The sequence below is a fragment of the Xiphophorus maculatus genome, chromosome 6 (genome assembly GCF_002775205.1).
Source record: "Xiphophorus maculatus strain JP 163 A chromosome 6, X_maculatus-5.0-male, whole genome shotgun sequence".
Lineage (NCBI taxonomy): Eukaryota > Metazoa > Chordata > Actinopteri > Cyprinodontiformes > Poeciliidae > Xiphophorus > Xiphophorus maculatus.
The window spans coordinates 1,426,916-1,447,358 of record NC_036448.1 but is presented as its reverse complement, the minus strand read 5'-3'; the positions used below and the strand labels follow the sequence as shown (position 1 = coordinate 1,447,358).

General features: G+C 37.9%; 1 protein-coding gene across 3 annotated transcripts; it reads right to left on the bottom strand.

Annotated features, from left to right (window-relative positions):
* Positions 1-1,252: 1,252 nt before the first annotated feature.
* Positions 1,253-20,338, bottom strand: fam151a (family with sequence similarity 151 member A). 3 transcript variants are annotated; one of them, XM_023334776.1, is made up of 14 exons: positions 20,265-20,328; positions 19,760-19,895; positions 15,480-15,649; positions 13,426-13,566; positions 13,133-13,282; positions 12,893-13,055; positions 10,848-10,905; positions 9,397-9,486; positions 8,778-8,854; positions 8,490-8,626; positions 7,915-8,085; positions 3,464-3,570; positions 2,504-2,683; positions 1,253-2,288 (listed from the first exon to the last, which is right to left on the bottom strand). In XM_023334776.1, exons 2-14 carry the CDS (start codon positions 19,822-19,824, stop codon positions 1,983-1,985), a joined length of 1,815 nt encoding a protein of 604 aa, XP_023190544.1. In that variant the 5' UTR covers positions 19,825-19,895; positions 20,265-20,328; the 3' UTR covers positions 1,253-1,982. The 3 variants fall into 3 exon arrangements, with proteins under 3 accessions (XP_023190544.1, XP_023190546.1, XP_023190545.1); XM_023334778.1 differs by lacking the exon at positions 19,760-19,895 and having other exon boundaries at positions 20,265-20,338; XM_023334777.1 differs by lacking the exons at positions 19,760-19,895; positions 20,265-20,328 and adding an exon at positions 15,798-16,028.
* Positions 20,339-20,443: the final 105 nt, after the last annotated feature.

The following is a 20,443-nucleotide window of genomic DNA, read 5'->3' as shown; positions in this document are numbered from 1 at the left end:
CATGGACGTACAAGCTGAACAAAGATATTGTTGGGGCCTGCCATAGCAATGCATAGGGAGCACAGCACCTAATATAATGTCTCTTTATGTCTGTTTTTCTTCCATCACCGTTAATGCGGCTCGTCCCGCTGCGTGCCCCTCAGTCCCCCCCCAAAAAATGGTATCAAAACGTGCAGCTCGATCTCGAGAAGGGAACTATTTCTTTTATTGGGATTCGGAGTTACCATGGTGACATAAATTGAGAAAAACGACGCCCCGAAATCCCATGTAAGTCAATGGCGCGAGGGGGAAAAAAATCCTAATAATACCCTATTTTTGAGGATTTTCTGTGTCGTCATTAATTCACGTAGAAATGCCATTCAAATTTCACTTTGCCCTGTTCAGAAGTGAAGACAGCACGTCGATACCAATTACGGTTTGTCCACAACTCATCTCTAAGCGACCCAAAGTTTTTGATTTTTTGTAAAATTAGAGCGTAACTGACACTCCGCTAGAGTGAGAGACAGAGTGCCATTTTCAATCAATCAATCAATCAATCAATCAATCAATCAATCAATCAATCAATCAATCAATCAATCAATCAATCAATCAATCAATAAATCAAATTTTATTTGTATAGCACATTTCAGCAGCAAGGCATTTCAAAGTGCTTTACATCATATCAAACACAGAAACACAATGCAATATAGAATCAACAATCAAAACACAGCATTAAGTCAAGTTACATCAATAAATTTGTAATTGATCACATTTCAAATACAATTCTAAACAGGTGGGTTTTTAGTTGAGATTTAAAAGAAGTCAGTGTTTCAGCTGTTTTACAGTTTTCTGGAAGTTTGTTCCAAATTTATGGTGCATAGATGCTGAAAGCTGCTTCTCCTCGTTTGGTTCTGGTTCTGGGGATGCAGAGCAGACCAGAACCAGAACCTGAGAGGTCTGGAAGGTTGATACAACAGCAGCAGATCTTTAATGTATTGTGGTGCTAAGCTGTTCAGTGATTTATAATCTAACAACAGGATTTTAAAGTGTGTTCTTTGAGCTACAGGGAGCCAGTGGAGGGACTTTAAAACTAGTGTTATGTGCTCTATCTTCCTGGTTTTAGTGAGAACACCAGCAGCAGCATTCTGGATCAGCTGCAGCTGTTTGATTGATTTGTTGGACAGACCTGTGAAGACGCTGTTGCAATAATCAATACGACTGAAGATGAACGCATGGATGAGTTTCTCTAGATCTGGCTGAGACATTAGTCCTTTTGACCCCAAAACATTTTTTAACTCATTTGCACATGACTATTGACATGGCATTGTTTCCTGTGTCTCTCTGTGGATATTATCTCAGCGAGTCACAAGCTTTGACCCTTTAGCCTTTGGGTGTTTTTCCTGCCAGGTCAGTTCTCAGTTTGACACGCTTATCGCTTCCTGCAGACATTTCTGTTTTTCCATCAACTAATTAGCTTCCACATGTCAGCAGACAAAAAGCATTGAGCTGCCACCACAATCCAAGGCACTGCTGTATTTAGGATGACGTGCAGTTTGTTTTTTTCTTATACATTTTGCATGCATAAGAAATAATTCAGTTTTTTTTGAGACGTACACATCCTCTTGTGGCTTTTTTCTCATTGAAGATCAAACACACATGAACACTGTTTATTCACAGCTTTATTTTCTTTAAAGTCTTTCAATGATTTTATTTGACCAACTCAAAATGGCATAATTTAAAGTTTGTGACTGTAAATAGAAAGTTTAACAGTATGAGGACCTTCATTTTAACATTAGCATCGTTTTCCTTCATGACACATAATGCAAACAGAAAACATACTTTGAGAACTAACCAGGCTTTATTCCATTTAACTTTATTAAAATCAAGGTGTAATGGTTAGAGAAAAGAAATAAAGCAAACAACTCCTCGCTGACACTAAAGATAATCTCCATCATGCTAGATGAGAAGGTCCAACCTCATATGGTTGTGTCAGATAGTTTCTTTTATTTGCTAGTCATCATGTAGAGATTTGCTTTTGATTTTCCTCCCTGTTGGGCCATGAGCTTCTTCATAATTCTAAATGTTTCTGCAGTGTCCTCCATGTCCACCTCCACTACAAAGTCACACTGGTTCCTCTGCTTCAGGGAGGGAAGTTCCTGTGGTTCTTTGAGCAGTGATGCTGCGGTGAGGTGAACAGCCAGCCTTTGGGACAGGCCTGTCAGTGAGGCTGGGATCAGAGGAGGCCAGTTCTGCTCAGCCAAGACCACAGTGACATACGGAAACAACTCCTCCACTGTGGACACAAAATCCTGAAATACACAGACGACACACAGTTCATGCTTATTTCAGCTCAGTAAGCATGAACTGAAGACCAGTAGGAAACAGTTGAATGCACTTGACTGTTAACCTGATAATCAGTTTGTTTCAAATGACCTTTTAAAAGTTATTTGTTAGCATTTTTATGACTTGTTCAAATATTTCAAGAAGTCATATTTTACGTAATGACCTAAATAATGATACACACATTTGTGCTGTAGCTGCTTTGGGAACTCTCCATGCTGATCCAGATGGGTCTGTAGAGTTCCTCTGCAGAGTAAGCGGCCTGCAGCAGTTTGAGGGAAGCTTCCAGAAGCTGATGGCCATGAACCCGAAGATAAACCCCCCAGGGTGCATCAGTCCTCTGCCCAAGCAGCTCAAAGACACGCTTCAAACACAAAATGCACACACAGAAAAGGTTCTCTTGTGTACATTGCATCATTTCATTGCTCCCTAAACTTTATGTTAAGTGTTGGTTTACAAAATCAAAGCTGACAATTGAAGTATTGGTATGCACATGTAAAACCTTTTATGCCTAAATTGGATTTTAATGTGAGAGACATAAGAAATGTAGTAGAAAAGAATAGCTCAGAACTCTGTTCCACTTATATAATCAACTTCTTAAAATAATGGCCAAAGGTGATTTTGACAAAAGATATCATCACCTTTTTATTGTAAAAAGATGATTTAGGGGGGGAAAAAGTCTTGGCAAAAAAAAAAGCCAACTCTGGCCTTAAAATCCAACATGTGAAAGAACAACTTTTTCAGTGAATTCTACCCATGTGATGATTAACTGGAGCAAAACTGAAATATGTTAGGAGCCCAGTTACAAATAAGTCATATCAAAACTAAATAATGAAGCTAATGTTAGCCTAGCACTTCAAGCTAATAAAAGATCAGCAGGAGTAAGGTGGGATTTTATTAAATACTGTAATCATATTTCTGAAGTAAGATGCTTAACATAAAAGATTAATCATTGAATGTTTAAGGTGGCATGTTTTAAGGACACTACAGCAGCTCAGTAAACTGAGCTAAGGTGTGAGAGTTTCCAGGGACAAGACAAACCCAAAGGAACTCCCTGGCTGAGGAGTGCTCTCAGCCAGGTCTACTGCAGTGATTGTGTAAAGCCATGTGGAATAAAAAGGTTAGCTCATCTCCACTTATTTACCTGAAGTGTGAAGGGCTCAGAGCTGGTCCCAGAACCTCCCAGCACAGGAACTCCAGGCTGATTTCTGTCAGAAACTACATGAAGAACCAGCATCCCACCATCCTCATCTAGAGACACGCAGATGAGAAATGAGATTCAGTGTTCAGTGCATCAGCACTCAGCTTCTTTAGATCTCAGTCAGCATTTCTGACTGGACTTTGCTGAGATGTGCAGATTTTGAACAAATTTCAGTCCAGCTTTGAGTGAGCAGGGCGTTTTTGCCACTGGATAAGGAGAAATTTGTAAGAGTTGTGTAATTTTCTACATATTGGAATTATGAAAAGCATTCATAGTGGTGATATAGTCACTGAAGTTTTACGTTAAGGTCAAGTAAGTCCATGCCAGGGTCAGCAGTATTTCAGCAGTGACTCTGGACAAGGCTTCTTCCTGATCTCACAGCATGAGTCAGACAAACAGATCTGAACCAGGATGGAGCCAGAAATGCCTCCAGCCCAAGGCTTGGGTTTACATGTGAGCTGAACCAGAAATCAATTAAGGACAAGGTTTACAACAGCTAAAATACTGGAACAATAATGGACAGTTTGTCCCCGGAGGATATGAGTCAAGTGAAAAATGTAGAAGGATAATAAAAACTTAAAAGAAAAAAGTTTTCCATACTGCACTGGGTAAAGCCAGATACAAAATTCTTCTGGGATCTTATTCTGCTGTAGCAAAGATTTTTTTCAGGGTCTGATAAAAGTGTAGAGTTAGACAGGGGCGATTCTAGGAACGGACTTTTAGGGGTGCTGAGCCCCCAGCAGGGCTAAGACCCATGAGAAGATATTTGTTGGTGCTTTTTTCTAAATCTAACTGCTTATTTACATACATTCAAAACAAAATTAAGAGACATGTCAGTAATTCACAGAACAAAAGAACAATGTTCATTGTACTCAAGCATATACTTACAAAAAGTAAAATCAGAGAAACTTTAAATTTTTCCCAATCGGGTTTTACTATTTCAGTTCACAGATCATGAAGTGGGTCTATCATAGTTTCAGTACCAAACACCTTTCTGTTCACAGACACAGAAACAGCCTAACATTCTGTACTGTTCTTTAGTTTGACCTTATTTAAGTGACTCCAGAAAGATTTGAGAAATTAATTACAAAACAACAAAACAGTCACTAATCAAACTTCAAAAAAGACCAACAAGAGTAATTAACAAGGCTAAGAACCAGGATCAGGCTAACCCATTATTTATCCAAATATTTTGCACACATACAACATTTTGTACTGAACAACTACAAAATACTCTTCAAATAAATAAAACCAATACTGTACACAATTTCATTCATAAATATAAAAATAATTCTAAATTAATTATGTACTGCATTGCCCATTTTTAAAAAATCGCTAAGTATAATATTTTGCATAAAGGTGCTGATGATACAAGTCAGGCTCCTTATAGCTGGTTAAAATATATATATATATATATATATATATATATATATATATATATATATATATATATATATATATATATATATATATATATATATATATATATATATAAATATATATATATATATATATATGTATATATATATAAATATATATATATATATATGTATACATAGGCCTGTCACTATAACAAATTTTGCTCAACGATTAATTGTCTCAAAAAATTATTGCGATAAAAGATAATATTGTTTGAAGACCTTTTTACACTGATTTAATGGAAATGACGTAATAATGCATGCGATTTCCTGCCAAAGATAAATACACTTTATTTTCAAAGAATATTTAACACTGGAACTGATAAACAAAATAAACAAAACAACCAAAAACAAAATGGATTCTCAGTCTCCATTAACAAAAAATGTACTTGATAAAAACTAAACAACATAAAGCCAAAGTGGAAATAAATACTGCATTCAACCAAAAGACTACAGATTATGAAGTCTGTATATTATGTTGCCCTTCAGTAATAATTTAATTTAAATAGAAAAAATGGCCACATCGACCACCTGATGCAATAATTCACACTACATGATTTTTTGCTCCTATTTTTCCCCTTACGACAATCTTAGAACGTTGATCTTTCTAAGATTGTGTGGTGTGTTACGGTAGATCGTCTTTGCCGCTAAATCAGGGATTTTCCCCGACTGGGAGCTTTAACTACACCTGTTGAATGTGACAGGTAGCCAATCAGAAAGCGAGGATTCTCCTCGTGCTTTCTGAGGGGAAATTACGGAGGAGAATCTCTAACAGCTGACATGGTGCAACCCGAAGTGCAGCGAACATTGGAGATGATATGTGGAAACAACATTAATGTTTATTCAACATGCAAAGAATATAGAAATGACAAGAGGAGGAGTTGGAGCCAAATTGCTACCGCAGTTGATAAACCCGGTAACTTTTCAGCTGTTCTTCGTTAACGTGACGTAAATAGGTTCTAATGATTTTCATTCAGTCAGGACTGACACTAGCCACATGCATTGCAGGTAGATTGTAGTAAAGCATTGATTAATGCCTGGTTTTAAAATTAGTTAACTGGACTTGTAGCCATTATTTTGTGCCCATTGTTGGACACCACACTGCAGGAACGAACCGATCGAACTGTTATATCTAGGATTTCTGTCGGCTAATGTGTGGACTGTCAGGTTTTGAAACTGGGCAGACAATCGGCAGACAGATCTAAGATCGTGTAGTGTGCGCTGGGCTTTACACTGAGGAAATGAGGAAGGAGGGTCAGTGGAGAGCACCGGAGTTGAGCCTTTTTTCATTCAGTGTCATCAACAGAAAGAGAAAAAGGCCGGAAGAGACGATAATGCCGATAATTAAAATGACGTCGATAGTTTTAATTTATCGTACGATTAATTGATTTATCGTTTAACGGTTGCGAGATATACGTATATATATATATATATATATATATATATATATATATATATATATAATGGTATTTACTGTTTCCTTTAGAGGCTGGTTCTACACCAAATTTACCGCAAGGAACAGTGTTTTTATGGAGACACTTAAAAAAAAGAATTAAAGAAACACACAGAAATTTCATCATTTAAAAAGAAAATTGTGAAGAAAAAATATCTACCACTGAATATTTTATTTAGTATAATTTCTTTAGAGCCCCTCTTAGCCCCCGTCTAGAACCGCCCCTGGCCTGCAGGTCTGGTGTATTTTTGCTTAGCATGTTTTTTCTTCATTGTCAGATTATCCAAACTGGTAAACCACATTAATAAAATAATACATTAAATGAGCACTGGACAAATTACTCATAAAATATATCAACATTTTTGAATAAAACACACTGAAAGTAATGTAATGTAGGAAATATTTATGTATTTACTATTAATCTATTAGTATGATTTGTTCTTTAAATGGCCACTTATTTTGGCTATTGCTATTATTTATTAAATATCATCCAAACTCAACATCCTAAGCAAATAATCAAACCACAATAGTCAACTAAAATCACAATAAGAAACTGAATCAATAACTAAATGTTCTGTACCATATCAGCCTCATCAGATGATTGAGGATGAAGAGAGGCTGATATCTGGTTCTTTAGATTCTGATGGGTCTGCAGTTCCTCTCCTGATCCATTCTGTCTGTCATACAGCAGCACACGGTGTCACGACGGACACTTTTTTTTTTGTCTTTCTATGTCCACAGTTTCTATCCTCTCTGAAATCGTTCCGCTTATAATGCGCGTTTTTTCACTTACTCTGTATTTATTTTTTCTTTTTTTACCCCCCCAGGGGTCTTTTGTGGGCTCCAGTGTCCCTTATATGACAGTGGGCTGACAGGAAACAGGGACGGAGAGGGGGGAAGACATGCGGCAAATGTCGTCGGGTCCGGGAGTCGAACCCGCGACGGCCGCGTCGAGGACTGAAGGCCTCCAAATATGGGTCGCTACGCCACCACGGCACACCCACTCACTCTGTATTTTTAAAAGCGTTTTTGCTTCTAAGGACAGTGAATCGGGTCGAAGACGTTTGAAAAAGACGCGGGTTGATAGCAGCTTACCGCGGCTGCGCAGTGTCCGTCTCTAGGCAACTGTGACGTTCAGCGTCGGTCCGTAGCGTCCTGGGGTCCTTTAGCTCCCACCACTACAATTTAGCTGACCTTAATATTTCCTGTGTTTTATTTTGGTCATTATTGTTTAACTTAGTGTTGATGTATGTATGATAGGCGTTTCTATCGGACAGTTATGTATCGGTTCAATACGGGCGCACATTTAACGGACAAATATGGGACGACTCCGTATTTTACGGGATGGGTGGCAACCTGATTCAGGGGTGCTGAGATACAGGTTTTTTTTAAACAGGCCTAGATACGCCACTGGCGTTAGAGGATGTCAGAGATGCAAGAGGAAGATTGTGACACAGTGCTGCCTGGAAAAGTCGTAGCATTCCAACAAATTATTGGAAGTGTTATTTCAGCAGGGCCTTCACCTGAGAGCCGCGCCAGCAGGAAGGCCTCATCAGCGACTGAAAACCAGCGCACTCCCAGACTGCTGCGCTGGGTGACATCAGTAAGGAAGCTGCTGCTCCAGTTGTGAACTGGATAAAGAAAGTCCATCAGGTTTCCTCCAGGATAAAACCTCCGAACACCACTGCGGTTTCCTGGAGACACATTCCAAAACCACTTCAATGAAGACATCAGTTTTCCTAAATCCTTTTTTCATATTTAGCTGGTATATGATGTAAACAACTACAATTTCTGAATGGTATCACAATGTACAAAACAATATGTCAATGCAGCAGGTAACATTAGTGTTTCCAAACCAAGTCATAATTTCTTGGCATATTTATGTTTTAAAAGATGTTTTTTAAGAATCCCAAGTCTAAGTTATGCTTCATCATTTACTCCTTTTTTTGTTGTTGTCACACTCTCACAATCTCTGAAAACAATGCTCAAACAAAAACAATTATTTTCCACATGTAAAATTAATTTGTAAAGTTTTCCGTTATCGGATTATTCCATCTACATTACAAGTACTGCCTGAACATTGAGCATTATTCTTTACTTGCGGCCTCTTTAAACGCTGTCAGCGTAGGTTCATAGATGTCGTAGTAGACTTGTGCAGGTTGGGTGTTGTCCCGGACAAACAGCAGGTCCCTGACGGTTGGATGATCTGAACCCTGCCACAGAGTCAAGCTGAACCTAGAAAAACATGTACAGCTTAAACTTGTTACCAGAATGACCAACTTTAAGATCTGCTGAATTTATTTGCTGCTTCAAGCTTCAGGTCTGTCCACACATGTCTGTGTGACTGATATGTTGTGATCCTTGTAAGGTTGATGCTGTTTGGTACCTTGGTGACTGGTTGAGGAGCCAGCTGATGTGCTGCCATCCTCTGTGGACCAGCAGAGCATGGACTGGGAACGTCACCTGCAGAGATTCAGTGTTCAACTGACCAGAAAGTTACTGTTACGCTGCTGCGCAGTCCACTTAAGCTGCAGCCTTCAGTAACTGCTAAAAAATTAAACTGTGCTATATATTTTTTATGAAATTTGAAAAATAAATGTTTATTTAAATACATTAGAATAGCATAAACAGTGAATGCCATTTCAGGGGAGAAATTCACAATATGTTACTCTTTGATGGGGCAGACCAGATAAACAACCAGAGATGGCTGCCATTGTTATATTGACCCAACATCCATCCATCCATCCATTTTCTAACACCCTTATCCCTAGTGAGGTCAGGAGAGGTGCTGGTGCCTCTCTCCAGCTATTGACCTAACCTGTTCTACACAATACACACTATGCTGCATAAGATAAAGTCAGATTTCATTCCTTCTGCTTTTGAAGGAATTATGAATAGTTTAAAGCAGCAAATTAAACTAACATGCATCCGCTGTTTCAGCTGTGCTGACCTATGACAGAGAACTTTACACCCAGTTTTACCCACAAATGTTTCTTTCCTCTCACCTTCTGAGGGACATCTTTGATCAGATGATACATGTGTTCCACCATTTCTTTGGAATAAGTTCCAATAGCAATTTGAGGAATATAGAGAACCTGTCAGAAACATAGTGATGTTAACTGTAAATGAGGACACAATCATTCTTTATAAAAATGATCTATTACACAGACAAAGGATCCAAGGCTAAACCTCAGGATAATGAGGAACATGTTTATTTATTAAAAACCCTGACAACAGTTTTGCATCAGCTTTGCTTTCCAATTAGTGACATTTTATGGAAATACAGTCTACTAAAAATACAACACAAATATTCCAGAACAATGTCCTTTAGTGAAGATGAATCTAAAGCAGAGACATCTGTCCTTAAATATTGTAGTACTTGTATATTTCTGCTTATGCCAGCACTATTTCCATGCTTGCTAGGTCGTTTAGGTGCGTTACTGTGCATTTATCTCGTTAACGGAACTCTGCATGCAGTGGGTGTGTGTTCCAGGGGAATGTTTTGCTGTTGGATGCTCACTGACTCTGGTGTGGATGTATAAAGTTCGTCTGCATCGGCGTTAGAGCACCTAAACCACCCAGCTGTACTCCTGTTTGGTTATCATCATTAAAGAAGGATTAACATTATTCCCTCCTGGAGTGGTTATTATCCTGCACCTTTACAATCCATCCGCGGGCCCCGTTAACAATAGTTTACATATTGATAAGTTTGGCAAAAAACTAAAACACCATATCAGCACCTCATACTGCCTGTTAAGCATGGTGGAGAGGCTGATGATTGGGCTTGTGTAAACACAGGGCCTGGCTCTCATCTATTTATTGATTAAATATTGAACTCTGGAAACTGATAAAATCATAGTCAACAGTAAAATAATTCCACTGAATCATCAACAGCACAATATTCACATGCCACTGAGGTCTCTCATGGCAGATTGAGTCTTGTTACATTTCTTGGTCTTGACAATATTGCTTAGAAGATTCAATTTACATAAATGTTTTAAGATGCTTATTTTCTGCCATTAGTTCATCATGAGCTCAATTTGTGAAAACATAGACAGCCTGTATCCTGTGACCTTTGCATGACCTAGAAAACAAGAGGTCCTTGACAAGAGTCTTCACTTCTGCATCTCAAGAGGCAAAATGTAGACTATCAAGTTTGTGTTAGGTTGGGAGTTTGAGACTTCTGTTCTACAAGTTATTGAATCATAACTCTGTGGTGAGAGTGGGCTTCTCTGCCACCACCAACAAAAGTAGATCCACACACAAACTGGATACATTTATGAACAGTGATTACCTGTCTTCATTTAAAGAAAAATATCCTAGGGACCAGATAGGAACCAAGACATTGACTGCAGAACTGTAGAAGTCATTGCAACACTCACTGGAGTTATAATGACTAAAAACATGAAACAAGAACACCAAACTGATGTTCTTGTTAGGTCATGAACATACACACCATCCATCCAGGAGACAAAGTCACATCTGGAAATGTCTTCTGAATCAACTGAAGAAATCTGGGAAAGTGATGAAAAACAGCAATTCACTAACAGCTGTGCTTCATAACTGATCCTGCTCAGCTAGTAACAATGTTTAATGATTCTTTCCTCTCTTCAGTTAAAGACTTGGCATCAAAGTTCTTACCAACTCCAACGGATAGACACAGTACAAAACCAAACAGTGTTCTGATTTGTTTGAGATGAAGGAAATTTATTACTCTGATGTTCAAAAAGCTAGCAATAGCTTAAGCAACTCTTACACAAAGGATATGTATAATTAGATGCTATGTTTTTAAAAAATGCAGCAATATTTTAGTAGAATCTTTAACTCACATAGTTAATATTTCCATCAGAACAGCGCAATATCCCGATGCATGGAAAAAAGCTTTGGTGAAACCGATTTTTAAATCAGGAAGTCCCCATGAAATCAGTAACTACAGGCCAATAAGTCTCATTCCAGTCATGTCAAAAGTGCTGGAGAAAGTTATTCTAGAACAACTACTATTTTATTTAGAAAGTAACAATTTTCTGCATCCTCTTCAGTTTGGCTTCAGACATAATCATTCCACAGAGACTGCTATAAGTTTGCTGCTTGAAAAGGTTAAATAATCACTTGACAGGACAAATCACTGGTGCAGTTTTCTTTGATTTGAAAAAGGCTTTTGAAACGGTGAATCACAATTTACTGATCTCAAGGCTTTCATCATTTAATTTCTCAGAATGGTCATTGTCTTGGTTTCAATCATTTTGAAAAAATCGTGAACAATGTTTTGTCATTAATAATAGTAAATCTGTCTTCCGTAAAATAGCAACAGGGATTCCACAAGGAACTATCTTAGGTCCGGTCCTTTTTAGTTTGTATGTTAACAGTCTTTCTGAAATTTGTTTTGAAGTTAACCTTCTAATGTTTGCTGATGACACCATTGTTTACACATTGGACAAAAGCAGTATTGTAGTCAGTGAAAAACTTCAGAACAGCCTGCAGAGATTATCATCATGGCTAAATGATTCCTGTTTAACTCTCAATACAAAGAAAACAAAGTGCATTTGATTTTCAATCAAGACAACATCATTACAGTCCTTGAATATTCAGATCAATGGGGCCCCTATTGAGCAAGTATCACAAGAAAAATTTAAGAATAATTCTGGATGCTCAGTTAAATGTTAGGAGCCATGTTGATAAAATCAGCAAAACTGTTAGATCAAATATAAACTGTTCTAAAATGATTAGAAAAGGTTTAACACGTCACTGTGCAGAGATGTTCTTGAACTCAATGATCCTCTCACATGTTTCTTATGGAGCTGCTGTCTGGTCTCAGACTACTCAAATATACTCAAATCATTAGCAAGTCTCTATAATCGGGCTTTGAAGGCTTTATATCAAAAGCCAATCAGATTCCATCATTGCCACATTTTGGCTAAATTTGGCATTTTGGACTTTCCTGAATTTATAAATTATAATCTTTTAAAATTGATTTTTAAGTGTTTGAGTGGATATATAAAACACTATTAAGCGATTGCATACAGAGACTGCAGGGCAACAGCAGATCTACTAGAGCGGCTACAGATGGAAACCGTAAGGTTCCCTTTCGAAGAACCACTTTTGCTCAAAGTGCTCTGTCTATGAGAGGATCTGCAGTTTGGAACTCACTTCCTGTTGATTTAAAGTCTGTTTCCAGTTTTAGTATGTTCAAAAAACAAACAAAACTCTGGTTATGTCAAAAACAGAACTGAATCCATTTTTGATGTTTTATGTTTCACATTTGTTTGTAGATGTCAACATTATGCTGTGCTATTTTAAATGATTATCACTTCAATTTTTTAGAGGTACTTTTTAAAAGCCCATCTAGGGACAAGTGCTGCTAATTAGCTGCTGCTATTGCACTATGACGCAAACATGGGACTGCAGTTTGTTCAGTTTGTCTATATGGATGTGTGCCTGTCCCTACCAAATAAACTTAAAATAAATAAAATAATTTCACTTTTAAGTTCTAAGAATTCTGACCTGGTTCCATTGACTGGAGACACAAAGTTTGGTACATTGGGACCTCGAAGGATGTCTGCATTGAGCCACACAGGCCTGTTTATTCCTCTGCTGCTGTTCTTTTGCTTGAGCAGGTCCAGAGAGAAACCCACAGAGTCCAGAGCCTTGAAGTCAAGTTTTATGCCTGAAAGTTGATACAAACCGATAAAATTTCAATCATATCTGCCACACAAATACTGTTTCTTTGGGTGTAATCTGCACCTTTTCTAGAGTCCAACACAGCATCCAACCACTGGTCCAGGGTGTTGTCACTATAAACATCAGGAGGGTGAGCCATAATCGGTACTGGATTCTGATCAGGAGTTCCATAACCCTCCAGAGTAACGTCTGCCTCTAGGATCATAACATCAGCTTGAAGGAGGGAGAAAAAAACAAAACAAAAAAACCAGCTGTGTTTTCTAAGAATCATACTTTGTGATGAGCATGTTGTTACAATTGTTCAGAATGTAAACCAAGGACAAAATACTAATATGACTGCATCTATGTGCTCTTACATGCAAGAGCCATGTTCATTTGCTCCTTGCTGTTGGCTCGGTGGAACCAGGTTGCCAAGAGACCATCTTGTTCACTGATTTCACCTGACTGAACCAGGAAGTCCAGCATGTCTCCATCAGTAGGAAACAGCGGAACAGGAGCTGGGTAAAACAAAGAGTCAAATACAAGCCATGAGATCTGTCAAATGAGTCTACCAAATGACAGATTTGATTTCAGTGACTTAAAATGAATGATTAAAAAGCCAAATGACTGCACCAATCATCTTAGCAGATCAGACTAATAAATAGTGATGGTTGTAGTGCAACAAAAACTTCAACAGGTGTGCATACTTGTGATAAACACTAGTGTATTTTGTGGCCATGCCTTTTCTATAGAAATCAGTTCTCAAACTGCAGTCCTCAAAGGTCAGAGTTCTGCAACTTACATTGAACTGCCATCACAGGCTTGAATAGCTGGTAGGCCAACTCCTTTTAGAACAATAAGTTTCTCCACTGTCCCATCAGACCTTCTTTTTTAAAGCAAAAATTATATTTCTTGGTGCACCAGAAACACACAAATACATAGGATCTGGTTTGAATCCATGTGCCTGGGAAACACATAATACTGCCACTTTCGGATTTCTTTCTTGGTCATCTTCCATGAGGCCCACTTTGGCTCAACTGATGACAGATGGTGTGATCTGCCACTGATGTACCTTGACCTTGGAGTTCACCTTCAATTTCTGTGTAGGTTGTTCTGGACTCTTTGGTTACCAGTCATATAATCCTTCTCTTCCATTTGTCATCAGTGCAGCAGTGGCCAGGAAGGTTGACTGCAGTCCTGTGGACCTTAAACTTCTGAATAATCAGTGCAGCTGTTGTCACAGGGGCACCAAGCTGCTTGGAGATGATCTTATAGACTTTACCTTTAAACATGCTGCTCCATCATTCACATGTTAATCTCCTGGGACAACGCTCTCCTTCACTTCCTGTGATCCATGCTCAGTGTATTACGCACCATGTCACCAAACAGCACACTGACTTCTTGGCTTGAAGTTATTTCAATTACCATTGTTGGATTATTAGTCATTAACAGAAGGCTACCAACTTGTTTAGATAAGATAAGATAAATCTTTATTGTCATTGTCACAAGGACAACGAAATTCAAAAGGTGCCATCAGTCAGTGCACATGCCCAAAAACAAAAAATAACTGTCTCACAATTCACACACAACGCACAAATCAACAAACTGGCAAAAAAAAAGAAAAAAAAAGTAAGAACAGCCACATTCTCACATACATCATTCATGATGATTAATGGTTGTTTTTGATTGCATTTAGTTTTGTTATTGCTATCGGGTAGAAACTGTCTCTGAGACGGTTGGTTCTTGTTCTGGTTGCTCTGTATCTTCTGCCTGAAGGCAGCAGTGTGAACAGATAAGGTCCGGGGTGAGAAGTGTCCTTTGTGATGTGTTGTGCTTTTCTTAGACAGCGGTCGCTGTGCAGGTCCTCCAGTGAGGGGAGAGGGCAGCCAATGATTTTTTGGGCTGTATTCACAACCCTTTGGAGAGCTTTCCTTTGAGTTTGTAAAAACTATGAAAATACAAGGCTTCCTATTTAATCATAAAGGATCAAAACTAAAGATGTGACCTCAAAGTGCGTCTCCGATGACAGAAATGATTATTGTTTTCTATTTATAGGTTCAAGAAAAACCTGAGCAATAATTGGTTTTACCTCGTTTTATCATTTTACAACAGTGGATCAGTTCTGACAGTGTTACATTAACTCGATAACTAAATAACTAATCCAGTAGCAGGAGATGGAACTGTTAGAACCATCTGTTCTAGAAGTGGTTGTGCTTTACCTTTAACTTGATCTTACTTCCTGCTCTGGGTGTTCCCCTTGGAACACATAATGTGGATTGCTACTTTTATCAAGAAAACTCATTAAATTTAGTGATAACCAGAACCGCACTGAATTCATATATTTTGTATGTGAAATTTAGCATCATCTCAGGACATAGCTGGATTTTAATTTATAAGAACAAAAAGTGAACCACAACAACAAAGTTTGTACCTTTGGTTCCTGGTCTGGTGAGAATCACAACAGGGACAATAATGATGGCCAGGATAAGAAGTCCAACAGTAGTTGATAACATTATCAACCATTTCTTGGTTAGGCAGCCCAGATAAAAGTCTTGTTCTCGCTTCTGATTTTGGCCTCCATCCTTATGATCAGGCTTCATCCTTGAGGGAAACAAAATGTGAAATACCTGAATGGTCTGCTTTCAATTCATGCTTTAAAATGAAACCCTTAATTCTCCTGCAGCTGTACCTTCTTAGATAACATATGTAACATAAAATACTAATGTTAGCACATCATGTCAACACCAACCTGCTTTGACAGCTAGTCTTCTTTGTTCTGGTTCCTCTCAAGTCTCCTACTTTGTTTTCTTGCAGCTTTTAGCCAACTTCATGAATAAGATTCTGACATGCAGTGTTTGAGAGAGCTTAGGAATATGCCTCCTATTTATATGCATCTTATCTAAATAGCAGAGTCCACAATCATTAAGCAGATAAGGTCCATGGGCAATTTCTGCTCTCCTCACATCTAGACAGAAAGCAGCTGCACGTGTATTCCTTGACCTCACAGCCTGTTGGCAAATAAATATTAAGTTATGAACCTCATGTTTATGGATTTATCTGGTCACCAGACATCATACATCTAATATGATGTCTCTAAAACTTATGAGACATCATATTAGAAGTTTAATTTAAATTAAAATGATACCTGTAAACAGAATGATTCTTCAAAGAAATGGCTGAATTTATGTATAGACTCTCTCCAAGAGGTTGATGAAAGATCTGATGGGCAAACATACTTTAAACGTTTTCACTTTTCACACCTCATAACTAATAACCTTTGTGAAATTTATGAATAATTTATGTATAAAGTAATGAAATACCTTTTAACAAAACAAAAAATCTGAAAAATATGCTGTACATGTGTTCAGTTCCCCACGCATACCATCTTTCGAGGTCTCCATTTCACAGACTTGCTTATGGCCAGTGGCAGAGTGGAAATCACCTACAAAAAAATCTATTTCATTGTAAATAATTTATGGATTTATCTTTTAAATCTGTCAGTCGAGTCGGCAGTGCATGGGTGAAGAAAATGTGTAAGAACCAGCAGAAAATAACGCAAAAACAAATCATGATCTGGAGTTGCTGTTGCTGGGAGAGAAAGACTGATCGGAGCAGTCTTTCTGTGCCTGTCTGAATTACTACCGGTAAGTCCATAGGAGGCCAGCAGAGGGCAGTAGAACACAACACTTCCCTTAAGTGACAATAGAATTGACAGGTAATGTACTCAAAAACAGTTTATTGTGTTGTAAATCAGTTTATTTAAAAAAATGTCAAGTACAGCAATATCACTTGTTAATTTTTAAAAAATAGAATGCTCAGTTACACAAAGCAGCTTTGCGTCACATTAATTTAATTAATTACTTTATTTTTGGGTAGAAGAAGACAATTCATATTACAATGTGAGAACCACAGAGAATGATTAGATAATAATTCTGTCTTTAATCTCAGAATTCTGACTTGATCGGTTATGTAATAAAAGTAACACAAAACAAATAAGAAAAATAAATTGCTTATATTCCTGTAGCATATTTGTAAAGATAATATACATCAATGTAAACGGTTGATGAATAAAAATATCAAATGGGCTAATTCCTCAGAAGATAAGATACGACTCAGACAGACTGGAAGTTTGCAGTTGCGAGTGGCTTGTATTTATAGTGAGGAAAATTATGTACCGTATTTTCTGGAATATAGAGAGCACCAAAAAAAAAAAAAAAAAAAAAAAAAAAGCTGGGAGCATACATATATAAGCCGCACTGAGCTAAAAGCCGCTGGTATCTCTGCCGCTCTCGGTTTTCCACAAGGACGCAGCGGAGGGCAGCGTTCTTAATAAATCTGCTGTTAAGGACGCAGTCCTCCATTTCCAATACCGAACCATGGATTCGTTCACGCTGAGTTTACATTCAGCGGCTCTATTTCCCTCCTGTACTACCAGAGCCATAGCCTTCAACTGAAAAGCTGCATCCTACGAGTTTGAAGAAATGTCTCCGTTGTGCCTGCTGCTAGCATGTGCTTGTTCTAAAATGAAAAATCAGAACTTTCTTTGATTTCCAATGATTCACTTCCTGCTGAAGAGCCCCCTGGTGGTTGTAGAGAAAGCCACAGAAAAGCCGCACTGGGCTATAAGCAGCATGGTACAAAGCGTAGGAAAAAAGTAGCGGCTTATAGTCCGAAAAATACGGAACATATTTACAGCGTCAGTGGAAACATCCAAATGACCATATAAAAATGCACAAAAGAGAAAAACAACAAAAATTAGTCAATTTTCCCACAGTTCCATAATTAATGAACCACATCCTTCAGTTCATTGCCCCCAAGCTGGGGTGGGTTAGAGGTCCCAAGCAAGTTAATTATAATGTGCTTGGTGCAGGTCATGGGCTGACAAAAGTCAGATCAGAGTGAGGACAAAATCGTTCATTGGCTGCAAGGAGCCACCTACCAGCCTGCCAGGGGAAGCAGAAGTCTTCCATCACACACCAGTGTGAAAGTGCAATTTTTTTTACGCTCTAGGCCTGGACCTTCAGCTCGCCAAACCTGGCCTGAATAATAAAACAGGACCATTTTTTCAATAAACAAATGAAAGGCTGTAACTTTGTGTTGCAAGTTGGTGGGGATGAAGATGAGTGGGGGGTAAAGCTAGTGTGATGATGCATCCACAGTTACTGGAAGGCCTTTTTTTTCTAGTGCTAAGAATAAAGCCAAAACTTACATGTCAGCCAGACAGTCTTATTCAATAAATTAGGTCATACATCCTGATCAGGCTTGTCAGATTACCAGTATCTTTCGAAAATAATCTTTTAGCAGGTATTAAACATACTACGAAATATAAACATGTTAAAACAAAAGTCATCTAATTAATTTATATAATGTCTTTCATTTGCTGACAAAGGAACTTTCCAGTCATATTCTAATTTATGAAATCAGCCTGCATTTGCTGAATGCTTACCTACAATTTAGTATTTTTTTTTGTGAAGAATTGTCACATAGTTGTTTTTTATTGTTTGATTTTATCAAGTGCTAAAAACAAAATATATGAGATTCTGTAGCAATTAAAAATGTTATTAAACATTTCAAAAACAGAATAAGTAACTTCTGTGTAAACCTAATGAATCCTTGTCAGTACAAACTTTGCATTTTTCAATGACGTGATTCTGACTCCACAGCTGGCTGGCAAAACCTTTAGTCCTGCTGACTCACACATAGCAGATGAGATATGATGCGTCCTTAATATAGCAAATAATAAAGACGCAAAACCTTTTTTGGGTCTGGTTGGAGTTCCTGAATAGAGTTATTACTGGATTCTATAAAATGTGGCTTAAAGCTGCAATGATGTTTGGATATGTAAAATATATTTTCTCTCTGCTAATAAATCTACAGTTTGGTTTCTGTCAGTTCTAGAAACAAGAGAGAACAAAGCGACTTTCTCTTTACAATGGCCCATAATTTAATTTTACTTAATAGGAGCAAAGATTTAAAATCTAACAAACTTTGGCTCTTTATGCTTTATGGAATATTTCATCCTATTTGATGACTGCTCTGAATTTTGCCACGTTCTACGAACAAATGATGCAATTTGTCCTGGGAAAAATGTAGAAAAACGGCTGATTGTAGTATTTTTTTCTCAGCGTGTCAGCTTAAGGTCACACGCAGACTCGTTGCCATGGCAACTAATAAACAGCCCCGGGAGCGAGGAGCACAGATTACACTCACACACACAAAAAAAAAAAAACACCAAACAGAATTTTCTGTCCGTTGCAGATTTATGTTTTTGAATTTCCATTTTGCGATCATTAGGAAGGGATCGCCTGAACATTAGCGGTGGTTGATTAACTTAAACATCTGCACTTCCTTATTTTTGTGTAAATTGAACCGAAATACTCCGAACTGCGCAGCAAGAGTACATGTTAAGGTGATAAAAGTTAAGCTAGCATAACCAACATACTCTCCACTTTCTTTATATATATATTTTTAAATAATGCTTTTTACTGACCTGTGATAAGCCATCTTGTTATCATAGTGTTGACAATTAATCTTTGCATCCCCTTCTCAGATTCTTTGCTTTATTGTGCCATTTCCCCGACCACCGATATTCAGATTCTATGTAAAGCAAAAGCTCATGTGGCGCTCAGTGAGTCACCTGATGTCCAGTCCACTAGATCGCTGAACTGACTTGCCATTTACCTTTTACAAAGGAATTTTAAAAATCATTACCTGGCTGTTAATGCTTTGAATACAACGTGCAGGTGCTGCCGAGTTACATATAGATGCAGGAACATAAAGAAGAAGAAAAAAGGTTCAGGAAATATTGCTGGAGACACGCCCACACCAGTCCTTCAGGAAGTTACGCCTATGAATAAATGTAATCCAATCATTCCAGTGTGCACACAAATTCAATAAATGGCACTCTTTCCACTATAGACAATTCCAACAATCATTTTCAGTCAATATGCATATTCAATAAATAGAAATTACATCCATGAAAAATCCAATAAATATGCACTATATAAATTAGTTAACATGAAATGCAAAAAAGGAAAAAAAAAGATAATCTAAAGAAGGGCTCAATAACTATTTAAGGCACTTTATTGTTCACATATGGGTTATTCAAAGCTAGTATGGGCGTCTGGATTTACATAGCAGTCAGTAATCTAGCAGCTACACAAACAAACAGTGACATCAATGAGCTAACCGCTAAGTTACACACAGAAACACTCACCAGATCTACAGTTTAGATCTCATCTCAGCAGCTCTGCTCCTCTCACCGCGTCCTACTGTTTCACACTTCCCCGCTCCAGCTAATATGCCTAGCAGATAGGCTGCGGTGCCACATGTGACCCTGATACTGAACAGCGATTGGCTGATCAGTAGTCTCGCGAGACTCGTCGATATATTACA